General features: G+C 42.8%; 1 protein-coding gene across 2 annotated transcripts in view; it reads left to right on the top strand.

Annotated features, from left to right (window-relative positions):
• The window catches only part of FIG4 (FIG4 phosphoinositide 5-phosphatase), a 163,682-nt gene that overhangs the window by 97,535 nt on the left and 38,524 nt on the right, over window positions 1-27,623 (top strand). The window contains exons 16-20 of one of the 2 annotated variants that reach the window (XM_039529156.1): window positions 4,221-4,359; window positions 9,129-9,187; window positions 10,576-10,723; window positions 12,193-12,276; window positions 22,341-22,536. In XM_039529156.1, the coding sequence (XP_039385090.1) occupies window positions 4,221-4,359; window positions 9,129-9,187; window positions 10,576-10,723; window positions 12,193-12,276; window positions 22,341-22,536 (626 nt within the window). The remainder of the gene's footprint in view (window positions 1-4,220; window positions 4,360-9,128; window positions 9,188-10,575; window positions 10,724-12,192; window positions 12,277-22,340; window positions 22,537-27,623) is intronic. The other variant, XR_005595880.1, reaches the window with a different exon arrangement.

Below are 27,623 nucleotides of genomic sequence, written 5' to 3'. Positions count from 1 at the left end.
ACTTAGTGAATTATAAGTTCCAAAACAGCTTTTCAGTAGAACGTAATAAATTGTATTTTATCATCTTTCATTTAAATAGTAAGATGCTGAGTTAGTTAAATAAATTACACTGAAACAAGACAACAATTAGTTTCAAAGTGCTTGCAATTCCTGATGTATAAAAAATGATTGTGTTTAAAAAAAAAAAAGTTAATCTTTATATAGAGGGTTGTTTTTTAAAAAAAAATGCATTAAAGATGTGTAAGCCATTGCTCTTACAAAGTCATGTTTTGTTTTAGAGCCCTCATCCTTCTGTATAATAAAGGTTTGGGGGGGTTATTTAGCACTTTTATTCATACTACCAGCTGAACAACAAGAATGAATGAGTCCTGTATAGCATGTGCTCCTGCATTTGGAGTTTAACTCTGCCCTTCTTTACTTACAGTAAAAAAATTTTTATCATCCAGGTTTATTTCAAAATGGGGGGCGGAAAAGTGGGGCTGGTGGGTGAAGGAGGATGTTGGTAAATTGGTGAGGGTTCAGATGAGGACTGCAAGAATGATTAAAGGATTGGAAAACACACCTTATAAGATAGGCTTGGCTGAATTAGATTTTTATTTTTTTTAATTTTGATGGATAATATCTGTTTGTCTAAGCAATGCACACTTGTGGGAAATTATGGGTGGGGGTCAGACAATAATTCTTTAATGACAGAAGACATTGAAATTCAAAAAGTTAAAGCTTTGTAACCATTACAACATAAATTGTCAACGTTGCATGCCACAATACACAAAGTAAATATTCTTAAATCAAACTCTGTTCCCAAGCAGCATTTTCCTTTGCCTATCCGTAAATTTCAATGATTGATGGAAATACTTTTTCCATTGGTTTGTGTGTGTACGGTGAAATCAACATTTACTGACACTTACTGATAAAAGTTTAATCCCTCCAAGCCTATTTATAGTGAGAGACTCAAGGAGCTCAGTCTGTTGATCTTAATAAAGAAGGTTAAGGGATGTCTTGATCAGAGTCTAGAAATACCTACATGGGGAATAGAAATATGATAATGAGCTCTTCGGTCTAGCAGGCAAAGGTATAACACAAGCCAATGGCTGGAGGCTGAAGCTGGACAAATTCAGACTGGAAAGGTAATTAGTCATTGGAACAACTTACTTAGGGTTGTGGTGGATTCTTCATCACTGGCAATCTTTAAATCAAGATTGGATGTTTTTCCTAAAAGGTATACTCCAGTTCAAAGGCATTAATTCAGGGAAGTCTTGTGGCCCTTTTTATACACGGGGTAAGGCTAGTTAAACAAGTGGTCCCTTCTGGCTGTATAATCGATGAATATATGAAAGCAGAGGAGAGAGGAGATGCACCTGTGGCTCATCAGAGTACAGTTCTCCCCTCTGCTTTTTCCATTCCTGACTTCTTACAGGGCACACCCTGCTTTTTTGTTAGTCTTCATACAAGCCTCCAGTCTCCACTCACCACCTCCTGAGCACCACCAATACCCCTTAAAGTCCTGTGCCTCTCCACAACCCTGCCTCCGCCAAATTTCCACACACCTCTCTGTTCAACACACACACACATTCCTTTTCACAGCCACTTGCAAGCCTCTTGACTCTCTATGAAGATGTTCCATGTTGCAGGGAAAGGAAGAAAGCCTATTGAGAGTGTAGGAAGCCAGATGAGTAGCTGAGTTTTCACTGAGGCGTTGATTGGTGCTGTGTGGGTTTCCTGAAGCCCAGGCTGAGGCATCAGCACTTGATGGATTTTTCCACCACTGCTGTGTGCCCCATGGTGCACCAAAGCATCAGTCATGGGGTAACTTTGCTCCATTGCGGAGATGCGGAGACACTTGGTTCCCCTGGTGCTGCTTTGTGTGCTGAAGAGCTCAGGCAGCGGTTCTGAGAGAGCAAAGTGTATCTGCTGAAGCACTGGCTCTTGAACTGTTCCACACCAGTAATGCCTCAGTATGCTGGGGATTGGAGGCAGTAGTACAGGGAGTCCTTCAAGTGCCAGTGCCTCTGAGCAATACCCTCCATGCATAGTTGTTGTCCTCCTGTCCCCCTGCACACAAGCCTTTTACTCTTCCCAGAGGCCCCCTATACATGCCTGCTAATGCCTCCCTGTTTCCCCCTACATAACCACTTGCCATCCCAGAGTTTGACCTCACCTCCATACCGCACCCCTGTACTCTCCGCAACATAGTCTGCTTTCCTGCCTCAGCAACCGGTTAGTGAATGAGAGTTACAGGTACCGTACTTGGAAAATTTTAATGAACAAAATTTTTCATTTTCATGTTTTTTCTAAAATGGTGTTTACGGAGATGCCAACCCTCCCTAATTTTCCAAAGTCATCCTGATTTTTAAATGTAATTATGAAATTACTAAATCAGGCTTAAATCTACACATTTTGCAATTATATTTAAAAATGGAAGGATTATGTCTGTCACTCACCACTCAAATCCAATGAACACAGTGCCATGGCTACAAGGGCATTTTTCACCACCACCCAGTGCCCTGTGTGAGTTGCCCACAGCCCAGCCATATGCATGCCATGTATAATGTATACCATTTTGGCAGTAACGCTAGGGGAGGCTTACAGGTTGGCTCCTTGGTTGCATCGGTGAGATTCCCTGGGAGGGGGAGCCTGTCTCAGGCCAGTGCACCTGCACAGGGCCCAAACACATGGCCGTTGCTTGCACCACTGCCACAGTGAGCAAAGTGCTGGGCCAAGAGCACCAACAGAGTACAATGAGTGCACTTGCCCCCTGTGCCTTTTCCCTCAGCACAGCCAATGGTACCTGACTCTGTCCCAGCCAGATGGCTCTGGGTCTGGGACAGGCTAAGCAGCTGCCTGGAAGACCAGTAAGTATCTCCATCAATCCCAGTGCCACCTGCACCTGATATTAGTCCTTCATCTCCCTGAGATCAGCTGACAGTAGGCATCTACCCTTTATTTCCTCATCTCCACTCCCCATACCTCACCAAGCAGCCCCCTTCACCTCCATTTCCTCTCCTCCCCACCCCAACAACTCCGTTCCATGCTCTACAAAATTCACCAAATGCGTCTTTCAGACCAACCAGACACTCCATTCCACTCAAGCACCTGGCTACCTGACACCTATCCCTCTCAGGGGGACCTGGTGACCCAACACCCCACCTCTCACCTCGAGGGGCAGGATGACATCACAGTATACCATGAGAGAAATTTCTGGGGGCAGCCCTGTCTCTGTGGCACGTGCACAGACTGTGAAGTGAAGGTCATTCTGATAGGTGGCAAGCTGTGGGGTTTTTGAGTGGGTTGAGGTGCTGGATTCACCACTCAAGCCAAATCCTATGGGTTGCTTTCTAGTGCATTAATACCATCTCTAATGCATTAATACAGTCCAGCAGGGTCCACTGGGGCAGTTAAAATGCAGCACACTGCCTGGGGTTTGGGTGGCGAATTGAGCACCCCATTGACAAAATGAGCCAAATACACCAAAAAAGCATGCAAAAAGGTTTCAGAAGTGCTTGCAAATGAGTGAGAATATGGCCAATACCATAGTCGCACCTGGTCATGGCTATTAGTGTTACTAAATGTTATTTCAGCTTGTACCACTATTATTACTGTAATATGCACAAAAATGCATCTGAAATGCACAGCAAGCATGCAAGAATCTCCCCAGATGCATTATCTGTGTTTGGTTTTGCACCTTTGACACTTGGTGCTGCTCCAAGCAGCCTCCTTAATTCCTCCCTAATTTTTTTCATAAGTGTCCTAAAAAGCCTCAGAGTAAAGCTGGCATCTCTGGTATTAGCTGATGTATCTGAGCCATTGTATTAGCTAGTTGTGATGGAAACTCTGGTTATTCCAAACAAACGGAGCAAATTTTTTTGTATGTAGCTTTAAAAGTTCAAATATCTTCATTGTTATTGGAAGGTGGTTGTGTGCGAAGTATAAAGTTTATAGGGACTATTGTTTAGACAGAAGAATCAGAAGAAATGTTAAGAAAATAAGTCAAAATATCTATCTAAAAAGGAAGCACTTTAAAACTATTCTGCTGCAAAAGTTACTAAACATATTAATACTTTAAAATGTCAGTTATCCTCTGGAAAGTTTAAATTCAAGCCCTGAAGGGTAAAACAGTAGGATTTTAGTCTTGCTTTAAGTGTAGATTTCATAACCATGGTGTTGTTACTACTGCCTCCATCATACTTTTGAGAGCATAAACAGAACATCTTCTTTTACAGATGCTGACAGGCAAGACTCAATTAACCTATTTTTGGGAGTATTCCAGCCTGCAGAAGGAAAACCTCATCTTTGGGAACTACCTATAGATTTTTACTTGCATCACAAGAACACTATGAGTCTTTCACAGACAAGGCGAAGGTATTTTGTAGTTCCCTATTATCGCTCACTTTCATAACAAAATTTCAAAATTTAAGAACTTTTACATTGATTTTGAACAACTGTCTCAAATACATTTCGCTTTGCAAAATAAGCAGGTAAATTACTCTGCCTTGCAAATGTGGGTTATTTGAAACAAATACATCATTGCCATATTTTAAACATTTGTAAAAGCATCAATTATGATGATCTTCTTTTATGAAATGTCTGACATTTTGTTTTAATGAAATGCGTCCATCTGGTGGAAAAAGGACAAATTAAAAAGCTGGAATTTCATATGAATGAAGCTTGCAGTGTGAAATATCTGCTATTTTATTGAAGTTCAGTTACCAGCATTTCATTAATCTGCAGGCTATAAAGTATTTCTGTTCAATTTCAGCCAGTCATATTTATTGACATAGCAATGTATTAGAAATACTGTGATTAGCATTCAGTTTTTACTGGGACACAACCAGTTTTCAGGAGTGCATGCTCAGAAAATGTAGACCAAGAAATGTACATTTCTATTTCTTACCCACCTCCAGACCCCATCCCAATCTAGTCCAATTTGAAGATTGTATGAGTCCAGTTTTATCTGTCACCCCATTTGTGCATTGTAGTTTATAAGCAATAATAAAGCCAAAGTACTTGATATGAGAGATGATTTTAGAGGATGATAACTTCAGCATATTGAATGACTCTGTTTCGAATTGTAATGACTGACCTCCTCTCTACATTATACTAACTTTACAAGAACAGATGGTATTGGAAACTTTCTACAGAGACCCTTTCAAAGCTTCTACTGGTGCTTCACCTGATTTTGTTAGCTGTTCCAAGGTTATTTTGATCCTGCCTACTTGTCCATCCTTGTACGGGCTTGGTCGCTTCAGTTGTTGGATTTGAAATTCTGCTTTAGATTTTTTTCTGGAGAAGATTCAGGTCCTTTAAAATATCCATATAGCTACTTGTTTCATCTTAATGCTACGCATCAGATCATCCTGCATCCAAAAGAACTGTTTCTAAATTACCTTTTTCTATTGTATTTCATCTGTTTTCATAAGCAGCATTACCTAAGAACATAATAATGGCCATACTCAGTCAGACCAATTGTGCATCTATCTCAGTATCCTGTCCTTTTGACAGTGGCTGGTGCCAGATGCTTCAGAGGAAGTGAACAGAACAGAGCAATTATCAAGTGATCCATCTCCTCTCATCCAGCTTCTGATAGTCAGAGGTTTAGGGACACCTAGAGCATGAAGTTGCATCCCTAACCATCTTGGCTAATAGCCAATGATGGACCTATCCTTCATGAACTTAATTCTTTTTTAAACCCAGTTATACTTTGGGCCTTCACAACATTCCCTGGCATTGTCTCTTGAGAGTTTTTTTATGCTTGTTGTAGCCTTTTATTTTATTTAAAATGAATTTTGTAATGTTGTATTACACCACTGTGGGTTTGGCTACAGTTAAAGGTTAACAGAGTGAAAGTCACCTCTGCTACTTGCTTCAGATTTAAAGTCTCTAGGAACACATAAAGATCAAGGGTAGTGACCACACATCAATTCACAAGTACAAGGTTTAGTCTTTTTTACAAGTTTTATTAAAGTTACAATTAGTTATGAATACCCAAGCATATAGAAATTCTGTACAGAACTATGCACAAGTTACAAATATAGTTATACTCTCATCCTTAACAATAGTGTTAGGGTCTGATGGGTTACTCATGGCTTGATTATCAGTAGAGGAATGGTTCCTGCTGGAGTTTCCTAGAGGGAGAGCTCAATTTTCCTAATCTAGGCACTCTTTTATAATGGGATTCTGACTATACCTCATTAGCATTTCTGCACATAGTGCACCCTGCGGTTAGGGCATGTGTTAGATTACCGGGTATCTTGTAAGCAAAACATTATTCTTACTGTTAATTTTTCACAATATCACCCATTGGTACATCTTTTCCTGTAATCTTAGGGCATCGGGTTATTCTTCTGTCACTTACTTATGTTAGCATTTCTTATCTCCATGGCCTAAAATAGCTAATCTAAAATCTTGCGGGCCTTAGCCTACAGGTTCTTGCATTTCAGCTTGTCTTACTTATATCTAATACATGGTTCCTCTAAATATTGATCAGTCTTATACCTCTATACTCCTATGAATTAACTCTATTTAACATATAATGATTATATATGACATGACATGTTAGTCAATCACAACATCACACAATAAATGAACAATAAACTAAAATAATTGGCTGCTCGGCTGATATGAATGATGTAGCCAATCTCCAGTTAGTCTGGGCGCATAAGATATGTGCAACATCTTTCTTCACTTTGTTGTCCACTTATCCTGAACATTTCTATGTAATGCTGTGTGGCAAAGTGAATTCAACTAATGTGTTGCAAAGGTGATTTCTCAAATGAATGTCCCAATGCAGTGTGCCTGGTCATGAGGGCTTTAGCACTTAGGAAATTCCAGCTAGTTCATAACACTGCAGTTCATCTCCTCAGCAACACAGACTACCATGAGCATAGTCTTCAGGTCTTTATGTTGTCTTACCATAGAATTTTGAATCATGTTCAAGGTCTTTGTCCTTATCTTCAAAGCACTATATGGCCCGGGGCTCTGATACCTAAAAGACCATGGCCAACAATTATGCTTCTCTGGTGCAATGGAACTCTCAAAAATAAAAGTAAAGCTTGTCTGTCCAGGAGACAGAATTTTCTCCGAGTGCAGTCTGGGACTGTGGAGGAACTAATGACTGTCACAAACCTCGCCGCTTTCCGCTACAAGTGCAAGGCAAACTTCTTTGACTGTTCCTTCTCTAACATATAAAAGGTATATTTACATTTTTTGAGAGAGAGAGCGAAAAAAAGAACAACACAAGATACTTCACTACACACACTTCTGCTTCAAGGGAGAGGATGAGAAAACAAACGGCATGTGATGGATGTGTTCAGGTTGCTTAGTGCACACCTGGAAGGCTCTCAGATACTACTGAATAAGCGTGGTATAAAAACGTATATGACAGGGATCTGGGTAGCAGAACTCCCAGTGTGTCTGCTGCTGATCACTTAATTAGCCTAGGTAGGATCTGATCTTTAATATTTAGGAGCACATGGTGTCTCAAATAAAAGCCATAAAGATAATTATTTTTTTTCCTTCCAGGAGTGGTGTCAGTATAATTTAGAAAAAAAATTAAATAGGAGGAAAAGATGGAAGCATGTAAATATGAATAGCTGAAAGAAAAAGCAAGCTTCATTTATGCTTCATTTTGTTTTCCAGTAGGTTATCGATTTTCATACAGTGAGAGTGGCTAGAGCACTTTATCTTTGTTGTTAAATATTCCAGTAATGAAGCACTCTGTTAATCATACAGATCTAAGAATCAATCTCCTGTCAATGTCTTTTAAAGAATATCAATGCTCCTGTCAGGAAGCCAGCTTATTTTGTATTTTTCACAAAACTTTGCAAATTGTCAAAGTTTTCCAAATATTTATTGATAAATATTATTGCTGATCTCCACACTTCATACCCTCTTCAGATTTTAAAATCTTAATGTTAACATTATTTAACAACAAAAAAGTCCAGAAAGATGTTAACCAGTAAGCTTATCTGATAGTTTTGCATTGTTATGACCATTGTCTTCTCAGACACCCTCTCCACATGCTTCTTGATCTCCCTCCATGCATTATATCTTAGGTGCCAATCCTGCAACTGCTACCAAACAAGTTGGACACCTGAAGTAAATGTAGCTCTGTGCAGATAGACTGCTGCTCCTGCATAGAGCCCCACTGACTTCAGGGGTCTGTCCACAAAGGGTGCAGTTGCACAACTGGGAACTGTTGAACTTTTCAGGCCAGCGATGGTTCTTTCCTTTCTCTCACCTCTGCAGTATAAACCACTGTCAAGGTTCCTTCCCCACTCTGAACTTTAGGGTACAGATGTGGGGACCTGCATGAACACTTCTAAGCTTTATTACCAGCTTAGATCTGGTATCGCTGCCACCATTCACAAGCACTCCCTTCCTTGGGTAGCCTTGAGAAACTTCACCAATTCCCTGGTGAACACAGATCCAAACCCCTTGGATCTTAAAACAAGGAGAAATTAACCATCCTCCTTCCTTTCTCCCACCAACTCCTGGTGGATCCAGATCCAACCCCCTTTGATTTTTCCTTGTTTTTTAGATCCATCAGGTATTAAGAAAAAAGGCTTTTAATTAAAGAAAAGAAAGGTAAAAGAAAACCCTCTGGGAGAGATCAGCATACCAGCTACTCTCTCAGACAACAGATTCAAAACACAGAGGATGTTCCCCTGGGCAAAAACTTTAATACACCCAAGAATACCCAAATTTGATAATTCCCTTAATGGTACCAAGACAAGTTACAAAGAAAATAAACATAAACCTATTTATTCCTTTCTAAAACTTACTACTCTGATAAGAGGCTGGTTCCTTGATCTTTTTCACTCCGGCTGAAACTGAAAAACTGACTAAACAAAGGAAAACTTCCCTCCTTCCTTTTGAAACATCTTGTTCCCCCATTGGTTCCTCTGGTCAGGTGTTAGCTAGGCTAGGTGAACTTCTTAACCCTTTACAGGTAAGAGGCATTAACCCTTAACTATCTGTTTATGACAACCACTGTGCACAATTAGGTCACTATACAGTGTATAAAAAGTGGTGTGCATGTTTTTAGATGTGATAGTAGATTGAATGTTTATTTTCTATATAAAATATTATAGTAAAGTCAATTCCATGTGTGAATTTCCCCTCTCCCATAGCTATACCTACTGGTGGACAAAAGGTGTATTAAATCATTTACCACTGCCTTATGATGAGGGTAAGTGCTCTGTGTTCTTTTTGTGTTAGAGAATATTTTGGAAAAATACTGATTATTTGTATTCAGCCATTGAATGGTTTGCATCTATTCCTTTCATCACAAATTAACAAACTGATGATAAAATCTGTGCAGTTATAACAGCTGACAGATATTTCCTTCTCAATAAGCTGTGGGTTTCACTAGCATATATGAGATGCTTGCATCACACCTGCCAAATGTCCATCAATTGTTGAGCCAGATATTGTGAATGTGGTGCTTATTGTAGATTTATGGATATGACTTTAGCTTTTATAAGTTCACAAGCAGGGAAGCATTTTAAATAGTTTTTTGTCTTTCCCATTCATATGTGGCTTGAAGGTATTGTAAATTGGTGACACACAAGAATAGTGTAGACCAGGGTGGGCAAACCTTTTGGCTCGATGGCCGCATCAGGTTTCGGAAATTGTATGGAGGGCTGGTTAGGGGTGGAGGTCATAGCCCGGCCCCCACCTCTTATCGGCCCCCCCTCAGGATTCCTGCCTCATCCAACCCCCGCGTTCCCTAATGGGCCCCCTGGGACCTCTGCCCCATCCACACCCTCTGCTCCCTCTCCCTTGACCGCCCTTGGATCCCCGCTACCCCATCCAACCTCTCCTCTCATTCCTGACGCCCCCCCCAAACCCCTGCCCCTGACTGCCCCCTGCCTCCTCATCCAACCCCCTCTCCTTCCTCACTGCCCCCCTGGGACCTCTGCCCCCATCCAACCCCCTATTACCCCACCCCTCTCCACCCTCCCACCCTGGATCACCACCCCGAACTCCCCTGCCCTCTATCCAACCCCTCCCACCCCCTTACCGTGCTGCCTGGAGCACTGGTGGCTGGAGCCAGGCTACACCGCTGCCACCACACAGTACAGAGACTGGGTCAGGCCAGGCTGTGCAGCTGTGCTGTCCCAGGAGCTCATTGCCCCAGCGGAGGAGCGAGCGAGCTGAGGCTGTGGGGGGAGAGGGGGGAAGGACAGCGGGGTGGGGGCAGGGACAAGCCTCCCAGGCTAGGAGCTCGGGGCCGGGCAGGACAGTCCCACGGTCCGGATGTGGCCCGCAGGCCATAGTTTGCCCACCCCTGGTCTAGCTGATAATTCACATACAATTGGAAGACACATCACCACTTCTCCAGCTGGGAAGCTGTTCAAATCGGAAATGTAAATGTAAAAGGGAATCAAATTAACTAGTTTAACTTTTATAATATACCCCCTCAAATATATATGTCTTGTTTTTAGATCGTATTTCTTGTGCTATAGAAAAAACATGAAAGTGTATCTGGTTAAATTATTACAGGAGTATGCAAATCGTTTTTTCCAAATGTGCTAATGATTCACAATAGAACATGTCTTTTTTTTTCCCTCCCAGTGACATGCACTGAAAACAGAAGGAAGTTGATAGTGAAGAAATTTCACAAATATGAAGAAGAGATTGATATTCACAATGAGTTCTTTCGGCCATATGAATTAAGCAGTTTTGATGACACCTTTTGCTTGGCAATGACCAATTCTATACGGTATGTTTTGTGGTGTTATAAACAATATAATTTAGATTTCACAGTTCTAATACATAACCTGAAACTTACTTTAGTGGTTGGTTTCTCAGCCTCTTTGAATCTTGCCCCACTTTAGTATTTGTTTTTACTTGGCGCCCCCACCATCCCTTTACCATAGTGGGAAGGATACTGCTATGTAGTGTTGCTAATGCATTTGTCCAGGCAAATTACTCAAAATACAAATCAAATGGTACTGTAAAAACACACCTTACCTGTATTACTGCTGCCGATGTTGGTCAGTGAGACATCTGAGTAAGTGGTGTTGCAACCTGACATGCAGGGTCACACCACCACTCAAATTTGGACCGGCTGCCCCTCTATCTGGTGTGATGGAGGGTGGCTGAGCCAGATTTAAGTGAGTGGCATTGCAGCCTGGCACTTGGCCCCCACACTTTTACTATAATTACTGAATTATTAGAAGGTTCACTGCCCTCCTACCCTGAAAATTTGATGTGCCACCCCAATTGAGAATTTCTGGTTTAGAGCTTTATTCAGCTGGAAAGAGGACATGTTTTAGATAATGTAGACTATTTCATTTGGATTCATGCAGTTTTGTCTACACAGTGCCATAGTCCAGACTACAGGGTGTGAATTAACGACTGTTCTAACCTGTTGCTCTCTAACAGCCCCAGGTAGACACCTAGATTCTGCTGGCGTGAACTAAGTTACCTAGTTCATTTTAGGTAGTCCCATTTAAAACAGGACTATGTTAACATGAACTAGGTACCTTTTGTGCATGCCAGCAATGTCTGTGTGGGGCCTGTAGAACACAGCATGTTAGAGTGCTCTGCAAATCACACACTCGTAGTCTGAACTGCAGCGCCATGTGGATAAGCCCATTCTAATTCCTAATTTAGGAGAGAAATTATGTCTCTGTTCAGATATGTTCTGTTTTTATCTCAAGATCATGTGCGCTTGGAGTTTATTAAAACAATCAGCTAGAGTATTTTCCGGCTAGCAGCCTTAACACCTTGGATCATGCCAACTGAGTATTTTAAAAAAATAGTTTTAGCATGCATGCTTTGGCTTTTGTGAAAATGATATCTAAAATGGCAATTTGAACTATCCTGAGAGTCATGAATGCCATCATGAAAATAACATTGTTGGCTATCCATTAGCCCCACCCTGCTTCACAAGTGACAACTCTGTGCATAGTCATGTTTTGTGAGTCTGCGTGGTACAACTGAAGGCTTCTTAAATCTCTTTGGATTTTAATTTTTACATGACAGTTCGTAACCTGTAATCAAAGTTTAACCTAGACAATCCTTTTTAATTCATGACAACAATTTTTAAATTCAGAACTAAATGTTACAGGACGTTCAGACTTGGAGATGTGAAGAATTTTCAACAAAACCAGACAAAATATAATTTCAGAAGCATATTTCACATGTTGAGCTTTATTTTATGGCTGGTTTCCTCCCCTCTTTCAGAGATTTCATGCCCAAGAATGTTGGAATTGATCCAAGTCCATTTACAGTGCGGAAACCTGATGAAACTGGGAAATCAGTGGTGGGGTAAGATTTGCATATAAAATGTGGAATTTAAGATATTGCACTGGCATAATAACATCAACATTGTAGAGTACAATGCAGTTAACAACAAAATGCATAATTACTTAGTTCAAGATGAGCAATGACTTGAAGGGGACACACAAGCCATACATGGCTCTTGAGTTGTGAGGCATAAGGCTAAAACCCAAGTACCTACCTGTTCTCAGAAAGAGAGTATAAGGGATCCAAGGCCTATTTGAAGTAAATGGAAAAATTCTTACGGACTTCAGTGGACTTTGAATTAGGCCTTAAATATATTTATTACAGTATCAGTAGCATCTTGTATTACTGTGCATTGCCCTGTGTATGCCAGACAAACCAACTACGAAATCAGTTATGTGAGAGTATACATTAAAACATAATTCAGATTAGGCATAGTTTAGAAGAATAGTGAAAATTTTCTGCAATGTGTAGCAAACGTTAATTTGCATCTAAAGCGACTTTGTAAATAACTGTCTTCTCCCCAAACTAAATCTAAAGAAAATGGTGTTGATGGGTTAAAAAGAAATATATGTATCCTGGTGCTAACAAGATTCTTTTTAGAAGAAATAGAGATAAGAAAAACTATAGAATAAAAAAGTCCAGTATATTCAGAATCACAATGTCGACTAAATTAGTGAATACAGAAAAGAATGCACAAAAATTACAAGGTGCTATATGGTTATAGCTAAGGTTGCAGGAAAAAGCAGATGTTACATGAGATACACTATATTACAGCATTCCATCAATAATATACTATCTTCTAATAAATATGTACGATCTATAGCATAGTGTATGCTTTTTCAGTATGATTTAAGTATAATAAATATTTAAATGTGTAATAAGTTTCTAAAAAGAAAGTCAGCTGATAGTCATGAGTAGTTTGAGAATGTGACACCAGAAATTAAAGTTAAAATTGCTTTCAATGTTCTAATATCAAATTAAGACCATCTGAAGATCTGGTCTGAATGTTTATCATAAAAAGAGTATCACCATTCTTCAAGTGACTGTGCATGTGCATTCCATTCTTGGTGATTTGTGCACTCACTCCACTCACAGTTATAAGAAATTTTTCCCTCAGTGGAACCCACTGGGATGGCTCAGTTGCCCTCTGTTGCCGTGTCCCACTGCGTGCTGGTATAAATGGCCCAGCCACCTACAAGATCCCACAGCTTCCTCTTTCTGCCATGTGACCATAATTGGAATTGCTTAGTGCTCTGTGTGCTTGTTGTAAATTAGTTGTAGATAGTTTACTAGTTGATTAATACTTAGTTGATAGTGTAGATAGGATAAGTTTCTTTCTCAGTACCCAGTTTGGGGTTTTTCCATTTCTTAGTACCAAGGGATGCCTTGATCACCAGGTTTCAAACCCTGTATCTTTTGCACTAGGCCAATAACAATAAGTGACCCTCATTCAAGCTTCTTAAAATGTTTAGGGGAAGCCCATACTCAGGGTTGTTATTAGATTTGCAAATACTTTAAGCCTAGGACAGGAAAGACAGAGAAGCCAGGTTAAAGTTTTTGCTCAAGTTTTACCTCTGTCAAAGCCTGGCTATTCAAACTTGGCTCCTAGTGCCTCACCATCGAGTAGGGGGGTGCCTCCTATGTTGCCTGAGATTCAGTATCATGTACCTTCCCCAATAAGCAGACTGTCAAGAGAGGAAGGTCTCCAGCACTGAAGTCCTCTAGGCATGGGAATAAGTAGAGTGCAACCAAAACCAAGCACTCCTTTTCTCTGCAGAAGCCAGCCCCCTTGACTCCGGCACCAAGGCAGGTACCTTTTGAGTCCAGTGCCTGAAGGAGTGCCTTCTACATCTCAATACCAACCACGCTGGAGGCTTTTGCAGTAGCAAGAGATCTGATGAGCCTTTTGGTACAGGTACCTCTGATAGTGCAGAAGACTGTGCTCTCGGTATCAGCAGACAGATGGGCACGAGCAGCATCAGTGCAGCACTCAGTACCAAGACAACTTCTTTTACCTCAGCCTTCACGCACTGAAGGAGAAGCCTACAATGTTGGCTGTACTACATCCTACTCTGACACAGCACTGGTCTCTGGCACCATCAGGAGCAGCTCCCCCTTGGTCAGCAAAGGGAGATTCGTTGTCCTCTGAATCAGAGATTGGCTCCTACATTTCCCAGCCTTGTAGCTGGTCTTACTACCCTGATAGGGACCTTCTGGCAGGAGTACCATCAGGCATATGGCTGGGTGGTTGCAGTGTCATTGGGGCTCACCACTAGTCCAGTAGCCTTTTTGGAACCCAGGAGGGTCCCCTTCCCCCGTATCCAGTTTGTATACATGGCATTTCTGCTCTGTGTCTTCAGAGAGGAATGGGGAGTCTACTGAACAGGCACCACCTGATATGGCAATCATATTTCTGAAGGGCCTAGATAGGCTGTATCCTCAGATAAGCCGCTCTCTCCACCCCCACCCCGGGACTTGAACCTAGTTCTATGAAAGTTCATGAGACCTCAGTTTGAGCCTCTAGCACATACTGCACCTATCGCTGAAGGTGGCTTTCTTAGTAGCTATCACTTCAGCCTGGAGGGTGGCTGAACTTCGTGATTGGACATCTAAACCACTTTATATAATCATCTAAGGACAAAATATACTTGCACCCTCATCTGAGATTTCTCTCTAGAGTCTCATTTTCATAGAAACCTGTAGTTTACTAACCCACGTTTTACCCAAAATCACATGCCAATAGAAAGAAAAGACGGTTACTCACCTTTGTAACTGTTGTTCTTCGAGATGTGTTGCTCATATCCATTCCAATTAGGTGTGCGCGCGCCGCGTGCACGTTCGTCGGAAGACTTTTTACCCTAGCAGCACTCGGGTCGGCTGGGCGCCCCCTGGAGTGGCGCCGCTATAGCGCCGAATATATACCCCTGCCGACCCATCCGCTCCTCAGTTCCTTCTTGCCGGCTACTCCGACAGTGGGGAAGGAGGGCGGGTTTGGAATGGATATGAGCAACACATCTCGAAGAACAACAGTTACAAAGGTGAGTAACCATCTTTTCTTCTTCGAGTGCTTGCTCATATGCATTCCAATTAGGTGATTCCCAAGCCTTACCTAGGCGGTGGGGTCAGAGTGAGACGTCGCGGAGTGTAAGACCGCTGAGCCAAAGGCAGCATCGTCTCTAGATTGTTGAACCAAGACGTAATGCGCCGCAAAGGTATGGATGGAAGACCAGGTAGCGGCCCTACAGATTTCTTGAATGGGCACATGGGCCAGGAAGGCAGCCAAGGAGGCTTGAGCCCGAGTGGAATGGGCAGTCAGATGTCCAGCGGGAACCTGCGCCAAGTCATAGCATGCCCGGATACAAGACGTCACCCAAGAAGCAATTCGTTGGGAGGAGACGGGCATATCCTTCATGCGGTCAGCGACAGCCACAGCCACAAATTGCTGAGGAGACCGTCGGAAGGGCTTAGTTATCTCAATATAAAATGCGAGAGCCCTGCGGACGTCCAAGGTGTACAGTTGCTGCTCCCGACACGACAAGTGTGGTTTCGGGAAGAAAACAGGGAGGAAAACGTCCTGATTGACGTGGAATGCAGACACCACTTTAGGGAGAAAGGCTGGGTGCGGTCGGAGCTGTACCTTGTCCTTATGGAAGACCGTGTACGGAGGATCTGCAGTGAATGCGTGACGCTCTGAAACTCGTCTGGCCGATGTAATGGCGACGAGGAAGGCCGTCTTCCAGGAGAGGTACAACAACGAGCAGGTGGCAAAAGGCTCAAAGGGATGATGCGTAAGCTGAGCTAGCACCAGGTTCAAGTCCCAAGTAGGGGCAGGTCTCCTGACCGGAGGATACAGACGTTCCAAGCCCCTACGAAATCTGGACACCATATGGTGAGAGAAGACCACAGAGCCTGCGTCTCTGGGATGGAAGGCGGAAATGGCAGCAATATGCACTTTAATGGACGAGACCGACAGGTTCTGCTCCTTAAGGGACCATAAGTAGTCCAGGATAATGGGAATGGGCACCTGATCCGGGAGGAAATCCCCGCTGAGCGCACCAACAAGAGAAGCACTTCCACTTGGCGAGATATGTTGTTCGTGTAGAAGGCTTTCTACTCCCCAATAGGACCTGCTGTACAGCGTCCGAACAGCGCAACTCCGACTCGTTTAGCCAGAGAGCAGCCATGCTGTCAGATGGAGGGACTGTAGGTCCGGGTGGTGAAGTCTGCCGAAGTCCTGGGATATGAGGTCTGGATAGAGCGGCAAGGGTATCGGATCTGCCACTGAGAGGTCGAGCAACTGCGTGTACCAATGTTGCCTCGGCCACGCTGGAGCAATTAGGATCAGCCGAGCCCTGTCTCTGCGGAGTTTGAGGAGGACTCGGTGGATGAGTGGGAATGGAGGGAAGGCATAAAGGAGGCGATCGTTTCACGGAAGCAGGAACGCATCCGAGAGGGAGCCCGGGGAGCGACCCTGCAGGGAGCAGAACTGCTGGCACTTCCGGTTCTGACAGGAGGCGAAAAGGTCTATGAGGGGAAACCCCCACTTTTGGAAGACCGAATAGAGGACGTCCGGGCGGATGGACCACTCGTGAGTGAGGAAGGATCTGCTCAATTGGTCCGCCAAGGTGTTCCGGACTCCAGGGAGAAAGGATGCTACCGGGTCTATTGAGTGGGCTATGCAAAAGTCCCAAAGCAGAATCGCCTCCCGACAGAGGGGGGAGGATTGCGTTCCCCCTTGCTTGTTGATATAATACATGGCCGTTGTGTTGTCCGTGAAGACCGAGACACAACGACCCTGTAGCTGAGCCTGGAATGCCTGACACGCCAGGCGGACTGCCCTCAACTCCCGAACGTTTACGTGCAGCGCCAACTCCTGGGGAGACCAAAGGGCTTGAGTACGAAGTCGCCCCAGATGTGCGCCCCAACCCAGGGACGACGCATCCATTGTTAAGGACACCGAGGGTTGCGGCGGATGGAATGGGAGGCCCGAGCACACCAGGGACTGCGACCTCCACCAATTGAGGGAGGTGAGGACACTCGGTGGAATGGTGAGTATCATGTCTATGGCGTCTCTGCCTGGATGGTACGTCGAGGCAAGCCAAGTTTGAAGTGGCCTCATGCGCAGCCTGGCATGCTTTGTCACGAACATGCATGCTGCCAGGTGGCCGAGGAGGCGGAGGCAAGAGCGCGCCGAGGTTGTCAGAAAGTCCTGTAGCATCTGAATGAGAGAGACAATCGAGTGAAAGCGAGGCAAGGGCAGACTGGCTGTTGCGAGAGTGGAGTCTAGCAATGCCCCGATGAACTCTATTCTCTGCATAGGTACTAGGGTGGATTTCCCTACGTTGAGCAAGAGTCCTAGACGGGCGAACATGTCTTTGATGATGTCCACTGCCGTGGTCACTTGCGCGGCCGAGGTTCCTCGAATTAGCCAATCGTCGAGGTATGGGAAGACATGAATTCGGCGGCGGCGGAGGAAGGCTGCGACTACTGCCATGCACTTTGTAAACACCCGCGGGGCCGTGGAAAGGCCGAAGGGGAGGACTGTAAACTGAAAGTGCTGGCGGCCCACCACAAACCGCAAATACCGTCTGTGCGGAGGGTATATAGAAACATGGAAATATGCGTCCTTCATGTCGAGAGCCGCGTACCAATCTCCGGGATCCAGGGAAGGGATGATGGTCCCCAGGGATACGATGCGAAACTTGAACTTTTTCAGGTACTTGTTCAGGCCTCGCAGGTCCAGGATAGGTCAGAGACCCCCTTTTGCCTTGGGGATTAGAAAGTAACGGGAATAAAACCCCTTGCCCCTTGAGCCCTCTGGTACCTCCTCTATAGCTCCGATGGTCCGGAGCTGGCGTACCTCCTGCAAGAGGAGTTGCTCGTGAGAGGGGTCCCTGAAGAGGGACGAGGAAGGGGGGTGGGAGGGTGGGGTTGAAAGAAACTGAAGGTGGTATCCCAGCTCCACCGTGCGAAGGACCCAACGATCGGAAGTGATGCGGGACCACGCAGGGAGGAAAAAGGAAAGACGGTTGTAAAACAAAAATGGGTCCTCGGAGGTCATCGGTACGCTGCTCTCGGGCGCACCCTCAAAAGTTTGGTTTCGGGCCCGCGGGTGGTTTAGCGGAGCCGGAATTGTTGTTGCCCCCTTGAGGTCCGGACTGTCGTCTGCGCGTATAGCGACTTTGACACCTCGCAAAGTCCTGCCTCGGTCTTGGTGGGGGGTAAGGACGCTGAGGCTGAGGGCGGAAGGGCCGCCTTTGAGTCTGGGGGGGGTATGCATCCCAAGGGAACGCATAATCACCCGATTGTCTTTCAGACTTTGAAGCCTGGAATCCGTCTTTTCAGAAAATAAAGGATGAATGGTCCTGTTAAAATGGTACTTTTTATCTTAACTGTCTCTAAATATAGTTTTTGTTTTCTAATATTCTTTTTATTTTGTAAAAATCTCATAGAAATGGCAAAAACTAAAGCATAGAATATAGATTTAGAGTACAATTTAATTTCTCTTGGAAAGAGATTTTAAAATGTGTAAGAATTACTCTGATTTTTGTCCCTATTGGATTGTATCACTTTCCTCTGTACTCCTTTTGCAAGAAATCTTAACATCTGAGACCTTTTTTCTGTCCATGCTGTGGCTTCTCATGTGCCAATTCTTAGAATATCAGTAATCTATTAGTGTGTGCCTGTACAGCATTTTAATCACAACAGAAAATATGTGCTCCAAGCTAAACCCACCAGTATGATTTAATGAGAAGTCTGCACAAATGCTGTTGATGGAGAAAGATTGTTCCAAATAGCCCTGTAGTCTAGGAGAAGGTTCCTTGATCTGAGAGAGAGGAGACCAGAAGTTCAGATCTCCCCTCTTCTAAGCTCTGTTTAAATTTCCATGCAATTTACTATCCTTATTATTGATTAAAGTAATGAACCCCAACTTAGAAGACAGAAGAGCTGCTGAACAGTATATACCCTAAACTTAATCAAACTTGTATTCTAACAAAACTTTAACAAGGATCTTGTATGCTTTTGTTTCTGTTATATCAGCAGATGACCAATCTGACGGTCTCTCATTCCATGCATTTGGGAAGTTATTCTGTCTTCACACTGCTGAGGTCACTGTTAAGGTTTTGTGTTAGAGTGCTAGTTTGATGAACATGGGGTTTGTATTGCTTTTTGGTATCTATTGGAGATGGAAGAGAAAAGGTCTTTTGGAGTGTTGTAGTGTGGTACAGTATACAATGCTATCAATATGAAGGTGGAAAGGAACGTACAAGTCATTCCCTTAACATCTTATTTCCATTATTTTAAATTTTTGAAAGGAGGGGGTATGTCCTGCCACAGTCTTAACTGTCTCTAAATATAGTTTTTGTTTTCTAATATTCTAGAAAAGTTATTGGAAATAAGACTAAATAGAATGAAATAATTCATTGGGAGTCAGTCAGAACTGTGGATAGTCACTGTCTTTGAAAATCAGGCCACTTATTTAGTTGTCTCGCTTCTAAGTATTCAAGTTAGAAAATGTTGACCTTGGGGCCTTCACATTCATATCATTCCCATTATTGGAACTTCAAATATTCTAATCTTTAATGAAGTGTTAATTGGCAAAGATAGGAGAGACTGGAATTTGGGGTCTTGACTTAAGATATAAAGCATAAGGATGAAAGGGGAAAAAGAATTTCCTGTTCTTTCAAAATAAGGGCCCGATGGGTTGCATAATCTAGTAGATTTTGCTCTTTTGCTCTTTCCCATTTTTGTATTAGGCAGTTCCAAGCTAATTTGATTTTCTCTCCTCCTTTAAGGTAGTATATGTCAGTGTCCGCAAACAAAGAATACATTGTTCAGACATCTCTGTGAAGTCTCATAGTTTTGGCATGGAACATCAACTATAGAGCTGCATACAGTTAATGTTTTATTTTCTAAAGGAACAGTTGGCTACTGGTTGAAAAAGTCACTTTACCTTCATTTGATCCAATAGACTTTAACATTTCAATGAGGCATCTCTGAACTGTGTATTGATTTGCCAATCTCCTCCTTGAATTTTTTGTAATTTTACTTATTAAATCGTTTGACTCTGTATCTAAATATTGATTTGTTTCAAACAGCAGGACAAATTGTTCTGTTGATTTACAAGGATGCATTCTAAGATCTCTGGTCTTCCCAGTTTATATATCCTCATGAGCTTGTGTGCTTGAGCTTTGTTTTAAAACATTGGATAAAGTAGAGTATCCTTTTTTTGTACTTCTGTTTTCAGTCTTAAAAATCCATTTGCAAAACACATCATTATTGTATTTTTCCAAGGGGAAAATTACTAGTGGTAGCTATCTACAAGAGGTTATCAGTATGTTTACGCTCTACATAGAATTCCCAAGAAGTGATAGTGTGCCTAGTCTACTATGAGTGACAGCCCAGAGTAATTGTATGTTTTTTCCAAAGTGTAGCACTAAATCACCAAGGGTATTACAACAGATCCATGCTTTTGGTTCCATATTTCCAGGGCATTACCGTGTCAGGATGCCCTGAACTTAGTTTAGAGTCATTAAACTGCCTCATGAGTAAGTGAAACAGGCTTTACCAACTTCCAAGCTATAAGTACCAGCAAATGCTTCTGTTGTTTCTTCCACTTTCTTCATCTGACACATCTGCGCTGAATAACTCCTTCAGCTACCATCCTCTTTGTTCAGTCTTCTACAGTGCCATTGAGAACCAGGGAAAGTCCCTCAACAATCATACCTTAAAGCTGAATTAAATGGATACCTGATGATTTCCCAGGTCACTTAAAGCTGACATAGACACTTCCGTTGGTGCCACAATTGAGTTTGTGGCTGGGGAAAATGGGGCATGACTGTAGCACTGCTATTCTCCAGTGGTCCCCTGCTAACCCCTTGACTCTTTGAGGGCTGTTGTAGCCAGCGGAACTTAGAACAGCTGCAAAACTGCTCTAAATTGCTTTTTGAGACTGGACCTGTGCCCAGTGGTCCAGGGATAAGGAGCCCACAGTAATGGCTTAGAGACTCCTTTACACCCACCTCTTTTTCTCAGACTGTTGCATACACCAAGTGGACAGACCCAAGAATCCAATCCCTTAATGTTTTATTCCCTAGCCTGGAAAGATCCCTTATGAAGGTGGCTTCAGATTTCTATATGGAAACAATAAGAAGTTGACATGATCGGAGGAAATGGAGAGGAAGATGTGTTTATCAGCAGTGTTCTTGATAAATTGAAATGAGGGAGACACTAGCCATGGCAGGAAATGACCAAAGCTTTTCAAGGATTGTAGCATGAGAAAGTGTGTAGTTAGGAAAAAGTGGATATTGATGGTTAAAAAGGAAGAAATAAAAGACTGGAAAAGGGGGAGAAGGAGAGAAGTCACGGATGACACCAAGGTTGTGAGCCAAGGAACAGGAGAGTGGAGGTGTCAGTGGTGTTGAAGACACAAGGTGATGGGGAGAGAGAGAAGGAGGAAAGATGATAAACTCAGTTTCTGAGAGACTGGCTCTAAGACAGCTATAGAACATCCAAAAGAAAATGTCAGACAGTTAAAGATGTGAGCATGGAGTGCCTAAAGGGAGTTCTCTGATTTGGAGACTAGGGAGAAGGTGTCACTGTTGGGGAGAAGGAAAGTCATTAACACTATCCAGCAGTTTTATGGCTTTGTTTTTCAAACTTTCAAGACTTGGGAAGAGAATTTAGGTAGGGAGCCAAAGATACAAGGTTTGGTGATGCAAGGATCAATCGTGAAAGATACATAAAGTTGTTTAGAAAGAGAGAGAAAAAGCAGGAGTGAAAAAAGAGACTGAGCAGAAAATGGAGGAAAGTTGGCATAGTCATGGAAATGACTTCAGACATTCATCAGTATGAGAAGAGATACCGATATAGTGAATACCCAGGGAAAAGAAAAAACAGGAGATTCAAAGGGCGGGCAGAGCCTTCAAGAATAACAGAAGACATTCAGAACGTAGAATTTGTTCTTGCACCTTATGTCAGATGAGATGGAAACCAAAATTCAGGAATATACGTATGGTGTATATTAAAGTATTTTGTGTTCATTTAATAAATGTGTGCACTGTCTTTCTTCTTTGAATATATAGGAACAAAAGTAATAGAGAAGAAACTGTGCTGCAGCGCAAAACAGCTGCTAGTGCCCCTCCTCCCCCAAGTGAGGAAGCAGCGTCAAGTAGTTCTGAGGATGATTCTGGGACTGACAAAGAAGATGAAGGAGCTGTTTCTCAGCGTTCCACTCCAGTAAAGATGACAGATACAGGCGATAATGTAAAAATAACAGAGGTGAGAAAATTGCACTGGCACACATGAAGGGAGACCATCAACTTAAAATACACATTTCTTATGAAAATATTTTGCCTAGTGTTACTTGTAACACCTTATGTTCCTGACATTAAACGGGAAAATTATTTTCTCCAGTTTATTTGCTTTACGCATTTGACGGCATTTAGTGAACTTGATTATACACAATTGTCATTTTCCCTGTTTGTTGGAGCCTCTCACACAGCATTAGGGAAGAAAATAACATTTAAAAAAAATAGAAAATGTGATTCTAAAGCCATAAAAACTGGAAAGGGATTTGTGGGCAGGTATAGTATCTAACACTACTTTTAATTCAGGTTTTGAAATTGACTAGATTTCAAGTTGAAAGTGTCCCTTTGAGGACTTCCTTGGTATCTGAGTTCTGAATTGCCAAGTAGTAACTTAATTTAGTTTAATAAAACTAAATTAACACCTCAGACTATTATCTAAACTGCACATTCTGATTTTTATCAGATATTAGTTTTACAGATATGTAAAGTAAGAAAAATGCCAGTTGGGAACTTATTAGAGTTTGATTTAAGGATATTTACTTCATATATTCTGATATGATGTTTCCAGTTTGTGTTTTAACAGTTATAAAGCTTTAACTTTTTGAATCTCAATAGCTACTGTCATTAAATAATTGTCTGACCCCACCATAATTTCCGGCAACAGACTTCCTGCATAACACAGGCCATAGAACTTGCTGGGTGAGGTTCTGCATCAAGCCCATAATTTCTGGTTGAGTTAGAGTATGTGATTTAGAAAGATACCCAGTCTTGATTTAAATAATGGAGAACCCAGAAACATTTTGTGCCAGCGAAGGGAGCAGAATTTTTATTCACACATCTCCCCAAACTCCTTGGTAGCTCAAGCTGCCACTTATAAGAGCAAGCAACACAAACTAAAGTCTACCTCTTCCAATAAGGCAGCCAAGCCCAAACACTTAAACCTACTTTTGAGAGAGGTTTTTATTTTAACCAGTATGCAATTTTGTACAGCCAATTTTCAGACATTATTGTCCAAGTACCATTTTGTTTGTAACTCTAAATTCACAGAATTTACTCACAAACTTCCTTAGGAGGGCAGGCACAGTGGGTAAATTGATTGCCAGATCATCCCTCCAAGCTCTGCTGCAGCAGTCACAGCCTCCAGATCGATTGGTAACCGCTGTTGTCACACATCGAGTGTCATGGCTTCATTCCTCTGGATTCTTCAGGGAAGACCAATCTGCAGTGGAGGATTTGCCCTTTGAAGGGAACAATCTCTTCAGTGAGAAGATGAATGATTTGTTACACTCGTTGAAGGATGCTGGGGTAACCCTCCACTCGCTGGACATCTACATTCCTCCTCCAAAAAAGAAATACCACAGACCACACACATACAGGCACAACCAGTACTACAATTATTTTACCACCCAGAACGGTTTTGAACCACCATGGAGGATCAAATATGATGTTCCCACCTCTTCCCTGCTTCCAACCACAGTCTTTTACTAAAATACATTTTTGACAGGACCTTTTGAGAGCTGTGAAACACTCCAGATGCAGCATTCATCAACCCAAAACTCTGATACCCAATTTGGTGGCCATCTATCTCATTTCTCCGAAGCCTGGCAGAAGATAATGACTAACAAATGGGTTCTCAACATCATTCATACCACTATACCATAGAATGCCTCTTTCCCATCCCTCTTCAGGGACCACTCTGATGAAAGGATGTTCATTCAAGAAGTAAAGTCCTTTCTTCATCAGGGTGCTGTAGTGCTGAGGCTGCCTTCAATACTGGGGAAAGTTTTTACTCAAAATATTTCCTCCTCCTGCAAAAAGGGAGTATGAAGACCCATCATAGAATGCAAACAGCTCAATGTCTTTATCTGTAGATTGATATTCAGAATGGCCACCTGGGCATCAGTAATTTCTTCACCTGAATAAAGATGATTGATTCATAACTCTTGATATGAAAGATGCCTGCTTCCACATAGACATCCACCCCTCACATAGAAAGTTCCTTAGACTCACTGTAGGTCTGAACTAGTTTCAGCACAAGGTGCTCCCCTTTAGCCTTGCACCAGCCCCAAGGCTATTTACAAAGGTACTATCAACAGTGGTTGCTCATTTCCGAGGCCACGGACCATCAGTTTTTCCTTACTTTGATTAGCTACTGATTGAGAGATCTCATCAGGTGATACTGACAGCAACCTCATTCTTGCTCAGTTTTCTACATTCACTGGGACTCTGTATAAATATAAAATCCATTTTAGGTCTCATGCAAGCTATAGAGTTTATCAGGGCAATTCTGGAATCTATCAGTGCCACAGTATATCTTCCTCAGGCCAATCACCAATCCATAAAGGAAGTTGTTATTCAACTCAGACTGAGTCCATGGGCTTCAGTCTGTTCATGTCTCAGCCTTCTAGGTTGCATGGTTTCCTGTACATGTGAGACCCTTTGCAAGGTTTTGACTTTGTTGCCTGCAATCTTGGCTTCAGATGGTATACACACCAAATAAATTACTCACTCCCACATAGAGCATGAGCTTCTTTAGCCTGGTGGGAGACTAGGGAACAAGTGTATGTTTGGGGAGTTCCCTTTCATTCTGCCCACGTATGAGGAGATACTGATCATGGACACCTCCTTGTTAGAGTGGGGTGCCCATCTAGATGAACATAAAGCACAGGATGTGGACTCCCCAGGAGTCCATCATGGCCAGAAACCTCCTAGAAATTTGAGCAGTCCATGAGGCCTGCTAATAATTCCTACCACTCATTCAGACCTGAGGGGGGAACAATCACCACTTTCTGGATAGAGGTGGTCAGTTTTTGGAGCTGGTATATTTATCACCCGATCACTGTGTCAGCAGGACACTTCCCAGGGATTCATGACACACTAGCAGACATAGTCAGCCAGGTACTCCTCTAAGGACCACAAATGGGATATTCATTACTCCGTGGTACAGATCATATTTCATCAATGGGTGTCTCCATCCTGGGACCTGTTTGTGACCTAAGATAACAGAAAATGAATAATCTACCATTCCAGGGGCGACAAGGTCAGGACTCCAGAGGTGAAACACATTTCCCTTGGTCAGGACACCTAATGCCCAGCCTCCCTTCTGTTGCACCATGCCTTGCTTTCTGAGGAACATCAAGCAAGATAAGAACATAAGAACAGCTGTACCGGGTCAGACCAAAGGTCCATCTAGCCCTGTATCCTGTCTACCAATAGTGGCCAATGCCAGGTGCCCCAGAGGGAGTGGACATAACAGGCAATGATCAAGTGATCTCTCTTGCCATCCATCTCCATCCTCTGACAAACAAAGGGACACCATTCCTTACCCATCCTGACTAATAGCCATTAATGGACTTAACCACCATGAATTTATCCAGTTCTCTTTTAAATGCTGTTATAGTCCAAGCCTTCACAACCTCCTCAGGTAAGGAGTTCCACAAGTTGACTGTGCACTGCGTGAAGAACTTCCTTTTATTTGTTTTAAACCTACTGCCTATTAATTTCATTTGGTGACCCCGTAGTTCTTGTATTATGGGAATAAGTAAATAACTTTTCCTTATCCACTTTCTCCACATCACTCATGATTTTATATACCTCTATCATATCCCCTCTTAGTCTCCTCTTTTCCAAGCTGAAGAGTCCTAGCCTCTTTAATCTGCCCTCATATGGGACCCATTCCAAACCCCTAATCATTTTAGTTACCCTTTTCTGAACCTTTTCTAGTGCCAGTATATCTTTTTTGAGATGAGGAGACTACATCTGTATGCAATATTCGAGATGTGGGCGTACCATCGATTTATATAATATATTCTTAGTCTTATTCTCTCTCCACTTTTTAATGATTCCTAACATCCTGTTTGGTTTTTTGACCGCCTCTGCACACTGCGTAGACATCTTCAGAGAACTATCCACGATGACTCCAGGATCTTTTTCCTGACTCGTTGTAGCTAAATTAGCCCCCATCATATTGTATGTATTCTTCTTATTATTATTATTCACTCCCTGTGGCGCATAAGGCGCCAACCACTCTCCTCTATTCATTTTGTTCTTGAGCGAGACAGCAGATTTCATCCCACTTCATTCCCATACCTTTCATTTCCTCTTCAATGGTCCTTCGCCACATCCCCAATGGTCTACCTCTCCTCCTTCTTCCTTGTGGTGTCCATTGTAGGGCAATACGAGGGTGTCTGTCAGCATCCATTCTCAACACATGCCCCAGCCACCTCCATCTTGGTTGTTTGGCTTCATCCACTATATTGTTGATGCCCATTAATCGGCTCACTTCAACATTGGTGATACGCTGTGGCCAATGTATGTTAAGAATTCGCCTAAGACACCTTCCTTCAAAGCCCCGAAGCCGACTTTCTATCTTCTTGTTGGTCCTCCATGTTTCCGCCGCATAGAGCAACACAGAGCGGACGTTCGACCTGTAGATCTCTACCTTGGTTTTCATTTGCAAGATGGTTGACCGCCAAATATTCGGAAGTCTATAGAATGCATTTGCTGCAAGACCGATTCTGGTAGATATCTCCTTCTGAATATTGCCATCAGCCGATATGTAACTACCAAGATATTTGAAGTCGTTCACCTCCTCCAATTCTACGTCACATAACACTGTCTTCGTCGAGCTGGCTGTTTTTACTTTCATTATTTTGCTCTTACCGGCATGGATATTAAGTCCTACGCACCTTGCTACTCTACCTACTCTATCAGTCTTCTCTTGGAGGTCCGTCTGAGAGCTTGAAATCAGGGCGATGTCATCCGCAAAGTCCGTCTTCAATATGACCAGAGGGTCCCCATGCGATCCCTCTTGGCCTATCTTCAGTGGCTTTCCGCATCACCCAATCTATGACCACAAGAAATAGAATGGGCGAAATAACACACCCTTGTCTAACTCCCGTTCTCACATGGAACCACTCGCTCTGCTGTCCTTCATGGCGAACACAACACTTATTGCCGGCATACATATCTTTGAAGATGTTAATCACTTTCAAAGGGAATCCATATATTTTTAAGATATTCCAGAGAGATGGATGGTGGACACTATCAAATGCCTTC

Source organism: Mauremys reevesii, linkage group 3 (assembly GCF_016161935.1).
Source record: "Mauremys reevesii isolate NIE-2019 linkage group 3, ASM1616193v1, whole genome shotgun sequence".
NCBI lineage: Eukaryota > Metazoa > Chordata > Testudines > Geoemydidae > Mauremys > Mauremys reevesii.
This window is presented reverse-complemented; position numbering and strand designations above follow the sequence as displayed.